Below are 23,556 nucleotides of genomic sequence, written 5' to 3'. Positions count from 1 at the left end.
GATTTCATGCAGAAGACTTGACTTCCACTTCTGACTCTAAGACCTTGAAGAACTCATTTCTTATTTTGGAGTGATTTATTTGCATTGAGAACATTGGATTGATGATTTTCAAGGTCCTTCCTGCTACAGCATTTACTGTCTACAATTTTGGGAACACTAAACAATCAAAAGAATAAGTCAGTTTTAGTAGGAAGATGCTTTTAAAATTTCATGGAAAATGAATTAAAAGATAAGTATGTAGTGGCACAAAAAAGCTTTTTTAATGCATGCATGTTTTTACAATGGGCACATTTTGAAGATCCTTCATATCGTAGTATCCGAAAAGTGGTAAAAATGGTGAGCATAACCTATTAATGTTCATCTATGCTTTCTTTCATTGAGGTAAGCATTCCAATACATAAACATCAACTGGTAATTTCTACTGAGAAGCCTCAAGGATTAAAGGGCACTCTTGAAGAAATTCTCTCCAGACTCTCCAACAGGCACCCATGGGGAAGAGGGTAGCTGTCGTCGGAGCTGGTGTCAGTGGCTTGGCTGCCATACGGTGCTGTCTGGAAGAAGGGCTCGAGCCCACCTGCTTCGAAAGGAGTGATGATGTTGGAGGCCTGTGGAAATTCTCGGTGAGTGGCACATCACACAATGGTGGAAAGAAGTGGGGAGTGAGGGGAACCTGAGTAAAATCAAATCTAATCAGTTCTGGCCAGTGCCGTGACTCACTTGGCTAATCCTCCGCCTGCGGCGCCAGCACCCTGGGTTCTAGTCCCAGTTGGGGCGCTGGGTACTAGTCCCGGTTGCTCCTCTTCCAGTCCAGCTCTCTGCTGTGGCCCGGGAGGACAGCGGAGAATGGCCCAAGTGCTTGGGTCCCTGCACCCACATGGGAGACCCGGAGGAAGCACCTGGTTCCTGGCTTCAGATCGGCACAGTGCCGGCCATAGCAGCCATTAGGGGAGTGAACCAATGGAAGGAAGACCTGTCTCTCATTGTCTATAACTCTCTCTCTGTCTCTCTCTCTCACTGTCTAACTCTGCCTGTCAAAGGAAGGAAGGAAGGAAGGAAGGAAGGAAGGAAGGAAGGAAGGAAGGAAGGAAGGAAGGAAGGAAGGAAGAAGGAAAGAAAGAAAGAAAAAGAAAGAAAGAAAGAAAGAAAGAAAGAAAGAAAGAAAGAAAGAAAGAAAGAAAGAAAGAAAGAAAGAAAGAAAGAAAATATAATCAGTTATAATTCAGGTATGAGAGGCAGATCACAAAAGCTCCACATTTGGGATTAAAATCTTACCTCCCACATCACATTGATGTCTGACCACGCAAAACTACTTCACACCAGAAGGGCTTGTCCTAAAATAGGACATGTCTGGCTCATTTAGCATGACCACCTGCAGTGTGGAGTCTAGGATTTTTTTCTTTATTGACAAACAAACCTGGACAGAGGTCCTGAGATCAACAGTCTTTAATTCTAGTCTCAGTTGTTTGGTTTTCTAAGCAGACAGATTCCAGGCAAAACACGTCTTTCTTTCTTGACTTTGAATGTCCATTTGACAAACGCAAAGTTTGGAAATCAGGTTACCTCTAGTGTGCCTTCCACTGTCACCAGCATGCAATTCTACAATTAATGCATGTCTTTGGGGCAGGTAAAAATTATTATAAATCATTGTGTGCATTACTTGTGTAGTTATTGAATAGTTTATCAGCTCCTCCACACTCATAAGGGAAAACGATTGTCTTTGTCAGCTGGGTGTATTGTTGTAGAAACAATAGAATCAGGAAATAGTCATTATAAATATAATTTCTAAATTCCAAAATATAGGTTTGGAGAAACTTCTAGCCTTTCTGTCTTGAATTCCCTAGCCATTGTGTTTGGAGGCAGATGACACAAATGTGGCTTGAGAAGTACTGTATCCACATCATTCATCTTGGAACCATATTCTGTCCAGAGAATGTGGGCACCGTGCCCAACCAACAACAGCAGCTTCTTCCAACAGAGGAAGGACAGCAAGGCTAACTGAGACCACATTAATATTCATTGCAAACATGTTCATTACAAGAGCCTCCTTTAAAAATTTTTTGATTTTGTAATTTCAATGTATTATGTTAAATTTTTATTTCCCATTAGAGACAAATGAAGAGTTCATTTTCTTTCAAGAATTTCTCTTGTTTATATTTTCTCAGGGAAGCGTGTCTAATTTATACTATATTATGAAATGTAACTCTCTTTGCTAACAAATGCTGCTTGCACATACATTCTTTCAGAATTTAGTGCTAGGCACTGAGATGACAAACATATGGCACAATCACTCAACATAAATAGGTCCCACTCTATTTGATGAAGCAAGCCATAATATATGTCCACAATCCTTTAAGAGTAAATCAGCAAAAACCCATATGATTGCAAAACCTGTGCTGTAGTAATCAAGATGAGAAACATGCGTTGAATTCCCATGAGGCTAAGCCTGACTTTGTGTTATGCCACAGAAACTGTTTTGCAGTGCAAAGGTGAGGAACCTTCTTCTGCCAATGGCAGTTTGAATATTTATAACATCATTTGTGAGCCATACAAAATTATCAACTTAAAAGTTAGCCTGCTATCAAGTTATTGAATTTTTTGTCCCTCCTGTCTTTGTCTTTCATGGCCATGGGCTATACATTCCGCAGCCCTGAATCACAAATTGTTGCCACAGGTCTTACTAGGAGTGTTATAAAGCCAGGTCCAAAAAAAAAAAAAATGTTCATACACTGCAAAATATATCTGGTCCTAAATGTTTCAGATAAGAAATTACAACAAGATACCCCTGGGTGACTGTGAACTCAGTGGACAAGTGCCTTGAATTCTTAAAAGAGGGCTGACTACTGAAATCTTAAGTCCATCAGTCTTCCTACGGGGATAGCTCTTGGCTGAGTCTGGACACAATTCCAGAGAGTGCCATTTCTTTTGCACCCTGTGAACGGCACCCCTTAATCTTATGTAGTCACTGGCAGTGCGGCCATATCAGGTAGGGAAAAAACAGCAATTCATGAAGGGCACATAGAAAGAGACCTATGAGTTATCCAGTGTAGCCAGATCACAAAATTTATTTAAGAAAGTAGTGACATGTCAATGAGATGCAAAGTCAGAGTCTGCCTCATTCACAATAGTCTGTTCTATAAAGCCTTGTGTATAAGCAAAGATTCTACTGAAAGGTCCAGTGGGTGATATGAACATATACAAATACTTGAGACTTTACCCCCCTCCTAAGCTATGCGGTTCGCTGCTATAGAAATCAGAGAAGTTTTGAACACCTCATTTCTTCCTTTTCTTAGGAAAAGTTCCTTGGCACGATGTAAAATCTGAAAGGGATTTTTGAAAACTGGGTTATATAAGCTTTCATCTTGCAAACTTTTCACAATGTGCTTTTTCAGAAAAATGAGTACTCAGTGGGGTTTAAACACCTAGCATGCTGCATATCAGCATGTTTTATGTTCCATACACTTCTGTATAAGGTGGATCTCATGTCTTCAAAAGACTTCATTGCTGCTTTAATAAGAAATTGTTCAACAAGCAATAAGTTACTACAGTTTTAATTGCAAAAGAGGAAAGCAATGGAACCAAGACTATCTGGACTTTCCCTCCCACTCATTCATTAGTATATCCATTCAATACATATGTACTGAGTACATTATGTGAAGGGTACTGTTAGGCAGGTACTATTTAGCCAGGCAGGAAGCATTTTAAAAGCTGAGAAAAAAAAAAGACAAGTATTGGAATATACGTGAATACATGATCGGGGCAGTAAAGACAAAGGGAGCTTGGTGGAAGCAGAGATGATTAGACAGTGAGGCAACGGCATAATGAAGGAAGCTTTTCACTTGGATCTTGGGGTGTATTTAGGCCTGCAGAAGAGGGGCAGATAGGTAGAGATGGAAGGTGAAGGTCAAGACAGACTGCTAAAATGCATGCTCAACATTCTTGAATCAGCCTGGGGCCTTGTCCTCAAGATGGGAGGTGAACCCAGTTAGGATCCAAAGCGGATGGAGCTAACATGCCCACAGCTGCTTGCATCTCTGATTCTCCGACAAGCTCTCTCAGCCAGAGGTACAGTTGAGCTTCATTTCTTCTGTACTGGCTCTAGCTACTCCACATATTGAAACAATGAAGACCCATGCTTTCTGGAGCAATTGTCTGTTGTTATATAATAATCCCCCTCCCCCAGAGAACAAACATTCAGGGAAAATTCCAAGCTCTTTCCTCCTTGTGTTATGATTTGCTGTGGCCATGGGTCAAAAACTCAGAACTTAATTCAAGACAAAAATAATCCATGGCCTCAGCAGCTCTGTTTCCCAGAGCAGAGACTTAATATTTTTAACCAAACCTTCATCTCAGTCCTCTCTCCTTTCTATGAGCAGCTGAGACATCTCCTTCCCACCTTTCCTTCCCAACTCTGTCAACAACAGTCAACAGCTGTGGTTGAACAGAAGAGACTCCCATCTGCCACCCTTTCCCTGAATGCCACAAAAATTTCAAAGAGAATCTCAAAAAGTTTAAATCTCTGAGCTTTGATGTTTATGAGAAATACAGCAACCATGACTATTGCTGTAAAGGAAGATGCATTATTTTCAACTTGAACAACACTAGTCCTCAGGCAGCCTTCCTACCCCTCACCCCCCAGTTCTCACTCCATCCTCCAGAGGCCAGCTGGGTTGGGAGAAACATAGACACAGACATCCTGAAACCAGCAGCAACGTGGCTTTCTGTCCCTTTCCAACATTGTGCAAGAATCCCCCCAGGACTCAGGGAAGCAGGGGATGCCAGCTTTTAAATGCATTTTCAAATTGCCACATTGTCACACTTTTATTGTGTCCTTGCCTCAGAAAGGAAATGTTTATTTTTTCATGTAACCTTTGATTGCTTTCTCAAAAAGAAACCGCTTTTCAATTACTCCATGGCTTTGAAACAAAGTGCCAAGATCTAACACATGCTTGGATGCCTCTGGTTTCCTTGTTGTTTTGGTGAGGAGGGAATACCACTAACTGGTGGGAAAAGAATTCCTTGAGGACAGAACTCATGAACAACAGAAAGGCGGTTCTCAAAGTGTGGTTCCTTACAAATGCAGATTCTCAGGCTCTACTCCAGACTTGCTAAATGGGAAATTCTGGGGGTGAGGTCCAAGAATCGACGGGCTTTGGAGCCCTCCAGGTGATTCTGACTAGATCAAAGTTGGGGAACGACTTCAATGCAGGGTTCCTTTGCCAGTGAATACTTCACTGGATTCCAAATATCCAAATGGGCTAAAAGTCACAGCCTCCTTTGGATCGTGTGTGTGTGTGTGTATTGGATCGTGTGTGTGTGTGTGTGTGTGTGTTTAACATGAGTGTGAGATCAGAGCCAGTGATGGTGTAGGAGAAGAAAAAAAGGCAACTCTAAGGGACACTAAATACAGTTAATCTCTAAATACAGAATTAATACTAGGGGTGTGCAGAGTAAGAGCTAGAATGTGGAGAGAGCACCAGTTCTGTGCCAGGCGCTGTGCAAAGGGCTTTCTATTCTGTACCTTATAGAGATCCTTTGATCGTTCTTTAATTTTTTAATTTAAAAAGGTTTTAGGCACCTAAGAGTTGATTATGTGCTGAAGAGAGCACCATTCTTGGCTTCTGTTTTAACCATTCTTATTCTTCATAGGACTACGCAGAAGAAGGCAGAGCCAGCATTTACCAGTCTGTATTCACGAACTCCTCCAAAGAAATGATGTGCTTTCCAGACTTTCCTTACCCTGAGGATTACCCAAACTACATGCACCACAGCAAGCTCCAGGAGTACATAAAGTCATTTGCTCAAAAGAAGAATCTTTTAAGATACATACAGTTTGAGGTAGGAGCCTCATAGCGTGTGCTGTGGGTACTAATATGGTTTGGGCTAGAGTAGCAGTAAACCTGTACAACCTTCTGTTATAGAAATCAGAGCCATATGTGTGAACACCACATCCAAGTTTGCCTCAGATGATAAAATATTACTACATTGATTTTTTCCCTGTTAGATTCATTTGCCACTGGTCTCTGAGAATTTTTAAGACAGAAAATGCTGGAGTTACCTATCTGATCATGGTAAACATTCTACCTTCATGCTTTGGTGTTTTGAATACAACATTCTCTAATGCATATTTATACTTCTGTGCCTTATATGCCAGTAAATTGCAGTTAAAAAAATGTATTTGTTAAGAACCCTGGATTATGAAGACTGTGACATTGTGATTAAAACAGCCATTGCCTTCATCCCTCACCTACCTACTTCATTAGATTTCCTCTTAAAGAGCCTGTAGAGTTATGATACAGAAGCACTGTTTGTATCAATGACAATAATGCTTTGTAGTTGAATGGAATCCTTAATTGTTAATTGTTAACTACAGACAGCATAATGGCAAAAACAATCAGAAAATCACGAATTGGGATTATTTTACATAATTATATTACATGGAGTTGTTCTAGACATAGCTTAAAATTCCTAATTATAATTTTTTAAAAATATTTATTTTCATCTACCAGAAATGCAGAGTAACAAAGAGAGACAGTGATAGAGAGAGATCTTCCATCCACTGGTTCACTCCCCAAATGTCTGTAATAGCAAGGTAACAGTAAGTCAAAGCCAGGAGCCAGACATTCCATCCATGTCTCCCACATGGGTGACGCAGACCCAAAGACTTGAGCCGTCATCTCCTACCTCCTAGGATGTATTAGCAGGAAACTGGATCACAAGCAAAGTAACTAAGGCTCGAGGCATCATTCTGATGTGTGACGCAAGCATCCTGAGCAAGGCTTAACCCCATGTTGTAGCAGGATTTATGTACAAGAGACAAGACACCAAGGCCTTTAACAGGAAGTAGTCTTTTATTATTTATGCCAGCATAAAGACAGGTGTTTTTTATCCAAAACCCTGAGCCCTGAACAAAGAGGAGCATTTCTTATCTATGATTTTAGCTTCTTTGTCTTCCTCAAATGGTTACATGCATACACTTGATTTGCTGTTCTAATGTCACTGGATGAATATAAGAATTGATACAACAGGGTGCATGCACATATATTCACTGATGATGTTTCTCTTAGACACTTACTGAGCTGTACGCTGTCTAGCACGGGTTAACATCATTGCTTGGTGCTAACAAGCAAAAAAATCCAAGCAGATAGTAACTTCACAAACAAGCCAGTGACAACCACTTTTCATTCCCGAGACAGATTCCTCCCTTTTTCTTCTTTTGACCTTTGGAAGGCTTTTACCACAACTTTAATCATGTCAGTTAGAAACAGCATAATTAGAAGACAGAAGCCTCTACCACAGTGCCACAATACTGCCAATGTAGTCAATTTATTCATTTTTTTTCATTCCATTCACTCATTTTATTGATGAATTTCCAAATGGGATAAGTAGTGTCATTTTTTTTAAGATTTATTTATTTATTTTAAAGTCAGAGTTACATAAGAGAGAAGGCATGGCAGAGAGAGAGAGAGAGAGAGAGAGAGAGAGAGAGGTCTTCTATCCGCTGGCTTATTCTCCAGTTGGCTGCAACAGCTGGAGCAGAGTCAACCTGAAGGCAGGAGCCAGGAGCTAGGAGCTTTTTCCAGTCTCCCACGCAGGTGTAGGGGCACAAGGACTTAGACCATCTTGTATTGCTTTCCCAGACCATAGCAGAGAGGTGGATCAGAAGTGGAGCAGCCAGGACTCGAACCAGAGCCCATATGCGATGTCGGCACTGCAGGAGGTGGCTTTTCCCGCTATGCCACAGCGTTGGCCCCTAGTCATGTCAATTTTTAGCAGCAATGTCAACAAACGTTAATGGAGTTCCTACCATGAGCTTGCTTTGTACTGTATGCTGTACATCAAAAAATGAAGTCCAAGACTCAGGCCTCAAGAGACCTATACTCTAATTGGAGATCAAAATAAGTATATAGAGAACAGTAATAATTAAGATTCAAGTAATGATTTAAATGAAAAGAGAAAAACTTAAACAGGTGTCTATAGTTTATAAATGAAATAGTGCTATGGAAATCATGCAACAAGAGTCAAAACTTTGGGGGGAGTTATCTTTCTAGAGAAGGTAAAATTTCAGTTGTATTTGGCAAGTGTTTTAGATAAATGAATGGCTCAAGTAAAAACGGAGGGGTATAAAAATGCCCTACTCATTTTGATAAAAGTGAGCAAAGCAAATTGCTGAGGATGGAGATATATATGCTGTGATTAGATATGACCACATAAGTCAGTAAACCAGTGTTTACTGATTGTAGAAAATCCAGGGTGGTGGTATGCAGAGCTGATATGATGACACCACAGCCATCAAAGATTCAACTTCATTCTTTTCAATATTAGGTCTACATTATCAAGTTAGCTAACAGTTTAAAACAGTTGCTGGAGCTTCAGCCATCATATCTACCTCCTTGGGAAGAAAAGAGAGGAAGAGATAAAAGACAAAAAGATATTCTCCCACCTGAATCAGCCTCCTTTCACAAAGTTTCCTGGAAAGCCTATCCAAAATTATATGCCTATGCTTCATATGTCACTCTGATTGCATAGGAGCCTGGGAAGTCTATCTCTTTGCCAAGTACACTGTTAGCCCAAACAAAGTCAAGGTCTTGTTAGCAAGGAAGAGGGAAGAATAAATACTGAGGAATCATTCAGTTGTTTTTGTCTAAGAAGAAGTTGTGGGAATATTAGAAAATAAAACCAAGAGTGTGAATTGCAGCAAAATTGTGTAGACTTTAATTACAGCGTGAAATGTGTAAATAAATCCTAAAGTAACAAAAACAACTTTGAGCACAAGATGCAAATTTAATGTGGTAGATTGATTCCTCTCTGCCTCTCTCTCTCTCTCCCTACCATCTGTAACTTTTCCTTCAAAATAAATAAATAAATCTTTACAAAAATGCAGTCCTTTAAAAAGGTTCATCCGAGAAGCAGAACGAAGCACAGTAGTCCATGCAAGGGAGAAGTAAGGACCTGAACCAAAGCTGTGTTAGCAGCCATGGAATGAAAAAAAAAGATTCCAGGAAATATGAAAGTCTAGATATAAAGCAAAGATGGAGAAGCAAGAAGCCAAATAACTAAGGGTTTGAAGTCTGGGTAGCTGGAAGCATGAAAATCAGAGCCAGTTTTGAGGGGAATGTAAATAGGTCAATAATGAATATGCTACATTTGAGAAAGCATTGGTAGCAAAAGGGAGATCAAGGCTGGATATATGTATGTGTTCCTACTATGGAGGATATTAATATGTACAAGGGGGAGTGCCTACACAGGGCGAAAAAGAGACCACAGGTAGACTCTTGAGACGTTCCCATATTTACTGAGTTGATGGAAGGTGAAGTCAGACGATGGAGCCATGTGGGCAAAGTAGCAGGAAGCAAGCAAACATGGCATTCTTCACAAAGTTACTCACTGTTATTTACTCCCCCAAATCAACCACCAGGTGTCAGTGAGTAAGCACACCCCAGTGAGTAATTTTCCTTGTGAAACTGGAAGCTAAGATTCATTGTGACTCCATGTTAGTATCTTTACACACATTTCTCAGTGACTAGGTGAGTACATAATAATTATTTCTTCCACAGGAATTTTGAAAGAAAGGAAAAAAAGGCAGAAAGAAATCCAAAAAGTTCATGTAATAAATGGAATTCAAAGATTTATTTTATATTTTATTTTATTTATTATTTATTATATTTATTAATATAATATTATAATATTATATTAATAAATTTATTAATTATTTATTATTATAATTAATAATTATTTATTAATAAATTTATTATATTTATTTATTATATTTTATATTGTGGTGCAAAGAATTTTTAAATCTGTACATAGTTTTCTCAGAATACACATTTTCCAATAATTTTTGAAGACTCTTAGAGAAATCCAAATAAAAGGATTTTTTCTTCTGGTTTTCTTTAAGACCCTGGTTTCCAGCATACAAAAAGTTCCCAACTTCTTAGTCACTGGCCAATGGGTTGTTGTTACTGAAAAAGATGGGAAGCAGGAATCTACTATTTTTGATGCTGTAATGGTTTGTTCTGGACATCATGTGTATCCTAATCTACCAACTGGTTCCTTCCCTGGTAAGTTTGGGAACTATACAATAATCTGGAAACTTATATGTAAGCATTGATGGTTGAAACAGATCTTCCCATAAATTGTAGACAATGAATTTCCTTTAGATCCTAAAGGTTTTTTAAAAAGTTTAGATCAAGTCATATGCTAATTTTAGTAATACATGACCTCTTAAACCCCTATGTTAAAAGAATCAAAGATCAGCAAATCAGAAATCAGACAAAGTTCTTATTTTTAAAGAGAACTCATATAAATATAAGTCCTGATGGTACCCCATGGTATCTGAGTAGACATAAGAAGTCTAGAGTCTAGCTGCCAAATGGTTTCAAGGAAGTCATGTTTTGCATATATTATTCATAGGAGAAATTTAAGCTTCGTTTTTAAAATATAATTTCTTTTTTTAATTAATTTATTTTATTTGGAAGTCAGAGTTACACAGAGAGAAGGAGAGGTAGGGAGAGAGAAAGGTCTTCCACCCCCTGGTTCACTCCCCAATTGGCCTCAACAGCTGGAGCTGCACCAATCCGAAGCCAAGAACCAGGATCTTCCTCCGGGTCTCCCATGTGGGTACAGGGGCCCAAAGATTTAGGCCATCTTCTACTGCTTTCCCAGGCGACAACAGAGAGCTGGATCAGAAATGGAGCAGCTGAGACTGGAACTGGTGCCCATATGGGATGCTGGTACTACAGGTGGCAGCTTTACCTGCTACGCCACAGTGCCGGCCCCACAAAACTTCAGCTTCTAATTTCTTTATCCACAATTTAGAAATGCACTTCAGGCATCTCAGTGACTTATGAATGTTAGTATGTATACATGTGTGCACACACAAGTGCATTAGTAACACACTCCATTAAACCCGTTTGCAAATATCATATAAATACAATGCAATGAAGCCTTCCTTACTTCCTTTCTTCCTTGAAACAGGAACAAGTCCACCTAGGGTTACTAAAGTTCCCATCTCCATGCACAATGTTCATAACCCAAGGTTATTCAGAAAGAATAGAAGATTAAATCTGTTGATGCAAAGGGGCAGTTTCTTCAGTAGTTAGGACAAAGGGATCACAGCAACTAGGCTCAGCTCCTCATTCCACAGGTTCTTTACCACATCGTTGTCTTTATTTCACATTTAAAATATGGAAAACAGTAACTATATTCAGGAATACTAAACCATTAAAGCATTTATTGTTATACTATTTTCACAGATCTAGCCTGTAGTAAGTCTTCAATAACTATCAACTATTATTACTATCAAAATACAGGTTATCATATCTTCAGATTTATTTAGGGCACTAAAAGTGATAATTTGGATTTTTTAAAATTAAGATTGGTAATAGAAGGTATTAAGAACACAGTTAAAAATTGTACCTTCATAATTTCTGAAGGTCAACGCAAACCACTCCTATGTTTCACCTAGGCCTAGAACAGTTCCGAGGCTACCACCTCCACAGCAGGGATTACAAGGGCCCAGAGGCATTCAAGGGGAAGAGAGTCCTTGTGATTGGCCTTGGGAACTCGGGATCTGACATCGCGGTTGAGCTCAGCCGTCTGGCTACACAGGTATGCGGCATAAAAGGTTTGGAGAAATAAACCTAGGGAAGGCTGTGCCACTGAATCAGCAGCCAAGACACTGGGGCTGGACACACGAATGTGTGCATGTGTAAACAAACATAAGTGTGTGTAATCTTTGTTTGTTGTGATCACCTCCGAGTAAAATGGCTGCTGATCAGGCTCTGTCTTTATTTATTTAACACTATTTCTTGTCACCTACCATACATAGGGTACTGTGTTTATCATCTGGAAGATTTGGAAGGTATATGAAACTTGAATTTGCCATCAGTAATTTGTTCAATAACAGGTACTCAATATTGCAATCTTTATGTATAAGAACTAAACTAAACTAGGAATAAACACAGAAGAAGTTGGACTAGTTTCTGACTTCCAGGAGAAACTAGTGGATGGAGGCAGGGTGACAAGTACAGGAGCCATCACAAAAAGAGGTCATGAATCTTCCAGTGAAATTAGGAATGACAATAACAACCCCATGAAAAGAGAATTTAACTTGGACGCAGTCAAGACTTGCTACAGGATTCCAGGCTGAGTCACACATGACCAGTGCATCCTAAAGAGAAAACATATTTTAGGTAAACACATACTTAATCAATAAATCTGTAAATGGAAATAAAACCTAAAGTATTTTTAAGATGAATATTCCCTTCAGTTATCCCAAAGATGACAAAACAAACAAGGAGCCAGCCTTGCCTCAGGACCGAGGTTGATGCCATAGTTCAGGATGCTAGAAGTCCTAGGTTGTGAGTGTGTAGCCAGGGCAAAGGGGCACCAGGCACAGAGAACAGAATTAAACTCTTGGATTCTTCTCAGCCTAATTTCATCTGGAGAGTTAGCCACATTTTCCCACTCAGCCCATCAACCACCCACACCCACCACTCTTTGGGCACACTGGATCGGTGATCTCTACCAGACCTCTCATCTTGGGCTATGAGTACAGGAAGACTGAATCCATCACAATTAAATACAAGAGGTGTGGCTAATTCTCTCCACAGCTATGCACTAGCCCTCTCCCTAGTTTCATTTACAGAATACTGATCCAGATCTAACTCTTTTGAAGTATTCCTATCTGGAAATTGAGGAAAATGCATAGAATAGCCCAGAGAATTGTGTCTCGTTTGTTTATTTCTTACAGAGTTGTATTGAAATCGAAATCTGTGTTGCCTTTACCCACCAGGTCATTATCAGTACCAGAAGTGGTTCTTGGGTCATGAGCCGAGTTTGGGATGAAGGCTACCCTTGGGATATGGTGTATGTTACCCGCTTTGCATCGTTTCTCCGGAGTGTCCTCCCATCGTTTATCTCTGACTGGTTATACACCAAGAAGATGAACACATGGTTTAAACATGAGAACTATGGCCTGATGCCTCTAAATGGGTATACAAATCACACGTATTTTACATTCAAAAGGGAGCACTGGTTCAAGTGAATAATTTCTGTCTAGATATTACTTCATTGAGGCTAGTTGGATTAAATTGGGGACTGTATGGAAGACACAATATACCCAGAGATCATGCAGGGAGTTAAAAATCTTAATGAAATTAGTCCAGTGGAAAAAGAGTATGCAAGAATCCAAAATGAGAATGGGTAAGTGATAGATCACTCTGACATGCAGAATTCACATATGTAGCTACAAACTGTTGCAAAGAACTTGAAGGGTCGTACACACTGAAATTGTTTTGAAGAATCTTCTCTATGCTTATGGGTAAAGAGGGATATCAATAATAATACCAGCTTCTCAATGTTGTATGATGTCCAGTAAGACTATATATGAAAATTATATATTTATATAAATTTATTTGCAAAATATACAAATACACAATGTATCTAGTTTATAAATTATAAATTTTAGTAAAACTTTATAGATATTTGTTCCTTTTTTAAATTTATATGAGGTAAAAAGAAGCTCATGTATTTCAGATATAGATTTAGGAGCGTTGTGATAACCCCCACCCTACTCACCCTCTTGCCCAGGCTCCCAACATCCTCCTCCTTCCTTATTCTTTCTTTTGCGATTCTAAAGATTAATTAACACAATAGTTAATCAACATGTAGGAAATCTCAGAACAAAAGTACACACTTCCTCCACCCCTGAAGCCTGGATGTTTTTGCAGGACAGGCAGGAGGCATGGAACATGTAAAGCACCGGACAGTCACAGACCTGATGTGTCTCATAAACTAATTTACTTCATTATAGACAGCCCCAACACTTACTAATGAGGAAAGTATCCTAGGTAGGAGAATCGGTCTATCAGTAGAAAAAAAATATTTAAATTGGCAAGAAAAGAAAGGATTCACTAAGAAATTTTATCTTCTGGCCCATGTTAGCCAAAAATTTTTATTATGTTTAGAGAAACAAGTTTTAAAAAAGTAAGTAGGAACTGTAAATCAGACCAGTAAACATCAGGTTTCAGAGCCAAACCCTCATTCCAAGCTGCTTACCCTACTCAGTCTCGTAGATTGTTGTGTCCCTAAAAACTAAAAAAAAAAAAAAAAAAAAAAAAATTATACATTTTAAATTCCGTTAATCTAATAAAAGTTCTGAGGTTTGAGTTGGTTAAGATATTTATCTTGTAAGGATAACTGCTAGGAATATTTTGGCTTTGCCACTGAGACAATTAAAACATGATTTTGAATGTCCCCTTATACTAAAACCCAGGTTCCCTCTCCAGAAGGGTTCCAGTTACCCTAACTGGCTGCTGATGCTTTCTTACTCTTCCCTTCCTTGGGAAAGGGGAACAGGGAAGAAACTAGATTTCTCTGTGATCCACTTTCTTCCACCTTCTAAGGTAAAAGCAGAGGTTGCAGAGCTACAGAGATGGAAAACAGGTGGATGTAGAGATAAATTCCAGGATCTACAAAGCCTGTATGTGAGGTACTCACAAGAAATTCCAGAACCTTTAAAGGAAGCTTCAGTCAAAATGAAGTATGTTGTCATGAAAAATGCCATTCCTAGAATTTGGGCAAGTCAAGTGCCATTTCAAAGTTCTCATGCTTTCCTTTGTGACCACAGCTGATGAAAGAAAACCAAACGTCGCCACAAAACATTTCATCACCATCAATCTGATTTCCTCATGCAAGACTTTAAAGTTACAATAATAGCACACTTATAACACAATGGCACTTCACTAAGTACATGGAAAAAATGAAATTAAAGGCAAGTTTATTTTGGTGCAAAAATATCTGAACTCCATGCATGATTTTATACGACACACTTTCTATTTTGAAGACCTTCATTTGTATAGATTTCATAATTTTTGCACCAAAATAAACATATATTTTAAACTCTAGTTTTTGCAATTTTTCAAAGTATCTTGTAATGTTATTTGTGTGTGCCAGGTACTGTTGTAAGTGCTTTATAGATTTTTTTTTTGACAGATAGAATTAGACAGTGAGAGAGAGAGACAGAGAAAGGTCTTCCTTCCGCGGGTTCACCCCCAAATGGCTGCTACGGCAGGAGCTACGCCAATCTGAAGCCAGGAGCCAGGTGCCTCCTCCTGGTCTCCCATGCAGGTGCAGGGGACCAAGCACATGGGCCATCCTGCAGTGCCTTCCCAGGCCACAGCAGAGAGCTGGACTGGAAGAGGAGCAACCAGGACTAGATCCCAGCACCCATATGGGATGCCGGTAGGTGGAGGATTAACAAAGTGAGCCATGGTGCTGGCCCCTAGATCACTGTTAATTTAACTTTCACAACCCCAAGAGGAAGATTCTACCATTATCCCCATTATACACATAAGTATAAAATAATAGCTGGTAAAGCATGGAGCTAGTTTATAATTATCTTGGGACATCTGGCTCCCAAGTTTGTACTCTTAACCACTTAATTGTGTCTAGAATTAGTTTTGTATTCATCTTTTTGGTGAATCCTCAAATTGTATAAATACCTATAAGAGAATCTGCAAGTTTCCAGGAACAAAATGGATGGCTCAAACAGATATTCTTAAGGACTGTAACAGACAACAGGAAAAGAATTGCCACAGTGAGGAGAGTTCATTGTGCCTTATGCTGATGTTAAATTGTTTGAATTTGGTTTCAATGCTATGGACTGTTGTAGGTATTTCTCAGAAATGAGGTATTTTACAGCAAGAATGCTTACCTCTCGTTTCTGCGCAGCACCTTGAGGAAAGAGCCTGTGTTCAATGATGAGCTCCCAGCTCGCATTCTCTGTGGCACTGTGTCCATCAAGCCCAACGTGAAGGAGTTCACGGAGACCTCAGCCGTTTTTGAGGATGGGACCGTGTTCGAGGCCATTGACTCCGTCATCTTTGCAACAGGCTATGAGTATGCCTACCCCTTCCTTGATGACTCCATCATCAAAAGCAGAAACAATGAAGTTACTTTGTTTAAAGGCATCTTCCCACCACTAATAGAAAAGCCAACCTTGGCTGTGATTGGCCTTGTCCAGTCCCTTGGAGCTGCCATCCCCACAGCTGACCTGCAGGCCCGCTGGGCTGCTAAAGTGTTTGCAAGTAAGTGGATCATTCTGTCTTTCATTTATTTAGTCAATAGCATTTACTGAGCACCTACTATGTGCCAAGGAAACAAAGTGAATAATACAAACATGCTCATTGGCCTCACAGAGCTTAACATTGGTGTGAGACAATGACATAATAAGGGAAGTTTGCAGGTATTCTCAGGGAAGGGCATTGCTAGGTAATGAGTTATTCCAAGAGGAGAGATATGAGGAAAGATTTGAAGGTGAAGACCAGCATGAAATATGTGAGGAACCAGAAACATTTTGGTGCAAGGGAATGTAAAGTAGAGGTAAGGAGTAGCAGGCCAGAGAGGAAGATCTGAGCATAAGCTGTGCTCTCATAAGCTATGGTAAGGAAATTGGGAACATTTCTCAAGGCTTTAAGAGAAGGACTTCAGTGGAGTAACTGCAATGTCAAGGTAGGATGTTGGGAGCTTGCTGGAGATCACATCAGAATCACAGTGTCAAAGCACTCCATTTCTACAGTTAATCTTCTCCCCCTCTCTTCCTCCACTCTATCACTTATGCTCTCCAGGGGCTACAACGATGCTTATGTGAAAATACCAAGAATATAAAAATTACATGTAGAAAAACATGTCTCAAATAAGTTGATTTAATTTAGGACATTTATATTGATCTTTATTATTAAATGTGTCCTTTTACTTTAGGGTTTAAAAATCTGGACCAATTCAGGTACAACTTATCTAATGTAATGTTCATAGAAATGTATACTGTTGATAATGAAGAAAATATGAGCCATTTTCAAAATGTCCATGGGAAATAAATATTAGGGAAAAAAATCTATGCATAGACTTCAAATTTTTTTTTACCAAAATAAATTTACCTTTTATAAATATTTATTTTAATGGCAGAGTTACAGAAAGATAAGGAAAAACAGAGAGAATGAGAGGCATATCGTCAGTCAGCTGGTTCACTTCCCAAATGGCTATGAATGGCCAGGAATGGGCCAGGCCAAAACCAGGAGACTAGAACTCTATTCAGATCTCTCACATGCATAACAGAAGTCCAAGCAGTTGGGCCATCTTCTGCTGCTTTCCCAGGTTCATTAGCAGGGAGCTGAATTGGAAGTGGAGCAGCTAGGAATCAAACCTGTGCTCATACAGAATGCTAGTGTCAAAGGCAGCATCTTAAGCCACTACGTCATAATGCCAACCCCAAACTTATCCTTTAATTTCATTTACCATGAACTTTTTGGTGTACACTCATATTACAATCATGGAATGTGTGTATATGTTTTCTGAAAATATTGTGGACAAATAAGTTTTTATTTCAAATGTACCATGCAGGACTTGTCATTAAATCATTTGCAAGGGTGCTCCCCTGCAATACTTCTATTGTCTTTTACTCTTGAAAACCACAATATTGCCAAGGTGCTGAGGTTTTTTGAGAATATTTGGTGCAGCTCATAAACTTAGGAAACTTACATGAAGAAAGGTGTAATTGACTCACTCAGCAAATATGTATTGGGTACTTACTATGTGCCAAGATCTGTCTTGGCACTTAGGATACAATCTTAAACAGATCATATCCAAATTCTCATCACTTTGTTGTGAGACGCCCAGCAAATATCTGAATGTAAAGTTCTATTAGGCTGAGACGAGATGCCAAAGAAACTGGGAAGTGTTCATGCATTGCGAATGTCATAGCAACTTTCTTGCATCATTATAAAGGTAAGTGAGCTACAAGCATACCAAATAAATTAATAAAATAAAACAACAAAACAAAGAAGACAAGATCAGACATGGAGTTTCTTATTTTCCAAATTTAGGGTGTCAGGTGTTAGAAAATAACGATAGTAATAAGTTTTGAGACAGGCACATTACAGTGTTTCGTTTCATTTCAGCCAAGAATGGTTGACGAGGTAGGGAGAGCTTAAATCTGAACTACTGAGCTACAATATATCTTGTGAGTTAGGAATGTCTAGTATTTGGTAGAAACCATCTCATCTCATTGTTTCCATCTACACTTCTCCCTTATACTGGAAATTTTCTATCTATACTATTGTTCCTTGTCTGAAATACTGCATATGGTTAGTGGTATATTAAGCCTGTGATTATAGAGTAGACTGAAATTATGTATTTGCAAAATTTAAAGAAAAAAAAGGAGGAAGGAAAGAAGGAAGGAGGAGGATTTAGGATGAGAGAAAGGGAGAGAGGGAATTATGAATAAAAGAAATCTTTTATTTAAGGAACACAAACTTCATGTATTTCATAAGTGCAACTTTAGGAATAAAGTGATTCTTCCCACCTACCCACCCTCTCACCCTCCTCGTCCTGCTTCTCCCATTCTCAGTACCATTATCCACTAAGATCCATTTTCAATTAACTTTATACACAGAAGACCAATTTTATACTAAGTAAAGAGTTCAACAATTTGCACTGAAAAACAACAACAACAACAAAAACTGTTCCTCAACAGTGGAGACAAGGGTTGTTCAAAGTCATTGCATCTTGAAGTTAATTTCATTTCTTTTTTTAAAGAAACTTAACTAATTTTAAAGAAGCACCCAAGAATGATACATCTTTTGCAAGCAGACAGTTATAATACAACTCTTTGAGGGCAGAGGTCCTGCATGGGAAGTTAGTGCACAGTGACTCCTGCTGTTAATCTAACAATTAACACTCTTATGTATGACATCAGTGAACACCCAAGGCTCTTGACATGAGCTGCCTAGGCTATGGAAGCCTTTTGAATCCACAAACTCCATCAATATTTAGACAAGGCCATAAACAAAATGGAAGCTCTCTCCTCACTTCAGAGAAAAGTATATGGTTATCTTTTTAGAACTGTACCTTTGAAATACATGGAATTTGTTCTCTTTATATAAATAAAAAAATTCAAACAGAATTTTTGAAAGACCAAAAAAAAAATTTTACAAAACTGAAACTCTCTTCTGTCCCTGAACCTCAGGTTCATTTAAGTCTCATGCTTCTTTCATTTAACTCATTTAATCATCATGTACCTTAGAGTAAACAATTTCCCCAGATTGTTTCTTGATGAAAGGTTTGCTAAGAGGATGCAGACAAGAAATAGAAAAAAAACTATAAAATTACCGTATGTATGAGATGTATTGAAGTGTGTGGGAGATTAGGCTCCCATAGTGTTACATAAATAGATCGATGAGCTACTAACATGTCTGAGGTTACGATCTGTCTACAGGCCAGTTTGTAATTCCCAGATATGGTCTGTTAAATTCTCAGGTATTTTTCTGTGGGTTGTTATTCTGCTGAAGATAGCTCTTCTAAACAGAAAAACATTCAGTCATGTAGGTCATAAACAATAATGAATCCATCATTTGTTATCAAATATTTCTTCTTAAACTGTCCAGATTCATGTACCCTGCCAACAGCAAATGAGATGATGGCTGACATTGAAGAGAAAATGGGGAAGAAACTCAAGTGGTAAGCAGTTGCCTCCTAATGAAACAAGTCCAAATTTTGCCTTTATGTTGGAACACATTAATACATTCTATAATACCGTCACTGGTCAGAGTTCATGATTTTGGACAACACTTGTAATAACTGCAAAGTATTAGATGAATAAGCAGTCACCACAATTCTGTAACTTTAGAACAGAGGTTCTCTAATGGGGACAACATTGCTAAGCATCTTTTAATGCAGAATACAGTCCAACAAAGCAAAGAATCATCTGGCTCAAAATGTCAGCAGCCTGACAATCTATTGCACAGCATAGTGACAACAGCCAGCAATCTCACACTGCATTTCAGGACAGCCAAGAGTTATAGGTTTTAAATGCTCTTCAAGGCCATCCAGTGGGACTAGGTGTCTGTGGACCCCTCAGATGCTGGTAGGATGTCCTGTGCAACCAGGCTGCAAGCCATGGGTGGGAGGCTTGCTTTGTGACCTGTGGGCATTTTTCCCCACTACAACACCCTGTTCTGTATGTATGAGCCTGTGTTTTTAACTAGATCTTCAATCTAGTTGCAATTTTCCACCCACAACTAACAGAGTAGGGAATTGAGCCCACCTAAGGTGAGTCAGACTGTCTCTAAGAGACCCCCCCATCTCCAGGTGACCCAAGTGAATCAGCATATAGTATGTGAAACTCTCATCAATGGGTACCCCTAGTAGAAAGACCCAGTTAAAAGACAGTTAAGCCTTAAAAACCTTGTGCACTTCCTGAAAACCAGTGTCCCACTCCAGGCACTCCATCTCGTCTCCTCTTGAGTGATACATTTCACTGTCACTTTGCAAAACAAAATATAGTTTTTGCTTTTTTTGCAAATTTTTTCTTGGCTATTTCTACACTAAGCTGAGGAAAAGAATCCACCTGTAACTACCCTCCCTGCCGTGACTTGTAACACTCTTACATGACTTGTAACACTCTTACTATAAAAAAAAAAACGAGTATTTGAGGTGATATTTAATTAGCCTTATTTAACCATTCTACAATGTATACATATATCAAAATGTCACATTGTGTCCTATACATATGTACATTTAATTCTCCATTACAAATATAAATAAATATTTTTAAATGTCAACAGTGCTGAGGGTGAGAAGCAACTTTATAGTTTTCCCCCCAAGCTCCTTCTCTGCTAGGCACATGTGTGCCAGCACATGGACTAACTGGAAATTGCGCAATGTCTTCCAGTTTTTGTCATAAGAAAGCCAAGTGAATTCACCTGTCCTAGTATTTTCTATGAAAATTATACTAACTCTGATGCATCCAAATATGTGTTTTCACATGCATCATAAATAAGATTTGTAGAAAGTAATTTAAGTGGTGAGATATCAGATATTTCAATATACTCTTTTTGTGTTATTTTCATATTAGTAACTCCTTTTAAAATGATGCGCCTACCAGTGCCGTGGCTCAATAGGCTAATCCTCTGCCTTGCGGCGCCGGCACACGGGGTTCTAGTCCCCGTCAGGGCACTGGTTCTGTCCCGGTTGCTCCTCTTCCAGTCCAGCTCTCTACTGTTGCCCAGGAGTGCAGTGGAGGATGGCCCAAGTCCTTGGGCCCTGCACCTGCATGTGAGACCAGGAGAAGCACCTGGCTCCTGGCTTCGGATCAGCACGGTGTGCAGGCTGCAGCGTGCCGGCCACAGCAGCCATTGGAGGGTGAACCAATGGCAAAGGAAGACCTTTCTCTCTGTCTCTCTCTCTCACTGTCCACTCTGCCTGTCAAAAAAAAAAAAATGATAGGCCAAAATAGGTTGAAAGTATCATTAGTTCAGAGTTGCATTAATAAATGACCACACTGGAAATTTGTCTCCTCTTTCAAGCCTCTAGGCTCCTAGATAGTTATTGGCTTCATGCTTACAGAAGAGAAAATGTGGGATCCTGAGATTCAACAGAACCTCCAATCCCCACATTATTTCATCCAGTTCACAGGACAGAGTTCTCAGAGGTAGGCACTCCTAAGTGCTAAGACTTCGTGCAGCCTGATGCCCTTTCCTTTAGAGACCAGTAGAGACAAAGAGGAGGAAAAGAGACTTAACATCAACTTCGTTACCTAAATAAATAAGCTTTTCTTCAGGTTTGAATGAAACAAATGAGGCAAAACTCCAAATAGAGCAGGAAGCAATTTATATTAAATTGTAATAAATTGCAGAACATGAAAACCATGCATAAACTCAATTTTAAGCAAACCAATATAAAAAGCTAATGTTGTGGCAGACTTCAAGCAATGTCATTTAACTAGTAATTGAGTTTTAAAGAGTAAACTAAGTTTGTCAGTCATGGAATTGAGGGTCGTTTTCCAGCAGGCCATACAGCCAGTGACAAGAGCCTTAAATTATGTTCAACTCAAAATAGGGAATAGGAAAGAAAAAACACTTAACCAGAGAATGAATAATAAATTCAATTTTACAGAAGCAAAGAAGGTGGGGAGGGGATATAATTGGAGATACTGACGGATGATTTTTCTGCAATAAGCAATAAGAAACAAATGCTTCTTCTGCACCTGTGACACTCATTCCATTATATTCTTTTCTTCCCTCAGGTTTGGGCAGAGCAATACCTTGCAGACTGATTACATCACATACATGGATGAGCTGGGCTCATTCATAGGGGCCAAGCCTAACATACCATGGCTCTTTCTAACTGATCCCCAGCTGGCCCTGGAGGTGTTCTTCGGCCCTTGTAGTCCATATCAGTTTCGACTGATGGGACCTGGAAAGTGGGATGGGGCGAGAAATGCAATCCTGACTCAATGGAGCCGGACAATGAAGCCAACCAGGATGAGAACTATTTGTGAAGCTCAGCGGCCCCATTACGTTCATAGTTTGCTAAAAATGCTTGCATTCCCAGTGCTCCTTCTGGCTGCTTTGCTTGCACTTTATTAATGAGGAAATCCTTTAGGTGTCAGAGTTCAGCCTAGTAGTTTTCTTGCAGAATGCAACCCATACCCATGCACACATGGAATCCTCTTTCCCTTCTTGAAAAATGAAAATGAATCCTTGCCCATTTGAATAGACGTATAAATAAAATGGAAAATTCCCAAACTCTCTGTTTCTGATGGGAATATGTCCTCTAAAAACCTTTCCACATGCTGACTTGGCAAATTGGGAGTGCTAAGATAAGAAAGAAGGTAGGAGGATTGAATAGGCGCTGAGCACAGATTTTCAGGCTAAACAAAATTGTAGCTTTATCTCATCAGTTACAGCATATCAACCAATGAGTTTTCCATAATGGGAACTGAATTGTTAGACAATTTGACAGTGTTTCAATATGACAATATGACAGATAAGTTGATACCAATACAACTTACGTAAAATGAACAAAGTGCTTCAAAGACATAAAGTATACTGCCAAAACTCTCTTGGGAAGAAACACAAAGCCTGAATAGAAATAGCATCAGGACAAGATGGCTTCATTGGTGAATCCTACCAAGATTTAGAAAAATAACAATGCCAGTTATGCAAAAACTCTTCCAGAAAATTGAAAAAAAAAAAAAGAATACTCCCTGCTTATTGTACGAAGCAATCATTACCCCAATAACAAAGCAAGACAAAAACATTAGACCCAGTGAAAGCATTAAATTGCAGATCAAAATTCCTCACAAATATATATATATAAAGATTCTTTTAAAATGCTTACAAATATAATTCAACGGGATTCAAAGTGAATAACACATCATGACCAAGTGATATTTAGTTCAGGAAAGCAATGTTGATTTAGTAGTCAAATAATTTCATGATATTTATACACTAAAAATGAAAAACCACATTATCATCTCAATAGATGCAGAAAAAGCATCTGACAAAACCTAATACCCATTCCTGATTGAAAACAAAAAATTGTCATATGGTTGGCAGTGTGGTGCAACAGGTTAAGCTGCCTCCTGCAATGCCAGCACCCCATGTTGTTCCAGTCCCAGCTGCTCTATTTCTGACCCAAGTCCCTGCGAATATGCCTCAGATCCAGCAGAAGATTGCCCAGGATGGAGTTATAGGCTCCTGGCTTTGCTTTGGTCCA

At 39.1% G+C, this 23,556-nt stretch overlaps 1 protein-coding gene across 1 annotated transcript; it reads left to right on the top strand.

Annotated features, from left to right (window-relative positions):
- Positions 1 to 488: 488 nt before the first annotated feature.
- On the top strand, positions 489 to 22,424 carry LOC133761109 (putative dimethylaniline monooxygenase [N-oxide-forming] 6). The gene is made up of 8 exons (XM_062193772.1): positions 489 to 620; positions 5,647 to 5,835; positions 9,896 to 10,058; positions 11,465 to 11,607; positions 12,794 to 12,993; positions 15,733 to 16,088; positions 19,443 to 19,515; positions 22,082 to 22,424. Exons 1-8 carry the CDS (start codon positions 489 to 491, stop codon positions 22,422 to 22,424), a joined length of 1,599 nt encoding a protein of 532 aa, XP_062049756.1.
- The last annotated feature ends 1,132 nt before the right edge of the window (positions 22,425 to 23,556 follow it).

Source organism: Lepus europaeus, chromosome 5 (genome assembly GCF_033115175.1).
Source record: "Lepus europaeus isolate LE1 chromosome 5, mLepTim1.pri, whole genome shotgun sequence".
NCBI lineage: Eukaryota > Metazoa > Chordata > Mammalia > Lagomorpha > Leporidae > Lepus > Lepus europaeus.
Note: the sequence above shows the minus strand (reverse complement) of the source record. Positions and strands in the feature narration are given on the sequence as shown.

Excerpts from the sequence above, each read along its gene's own strand:
- LOC133761109 (XM_062193772.1), top strand. The coding sequence starts at position 489 with ATGGGGAAGAGGGTAGCTGTCGTCGGAGCTGGTGTCAGTGGCTTGGCT. Across the intron at positions 11,608-12,793 it reads TCAGCCGTCTGGCTACACAG|GTCATTATCAGTACCAGAAG; the intron begins GTATGCGGCATA and ends TTTACCCACCAG. Across the intron at positions 12,994-15,732 it reads GGCCTGATGCCTCTAAATGG|CACCTTGAGGAAAGAGCCTG; the intron begins GTATACAAATCA and ends GTTTCTGCGCAG.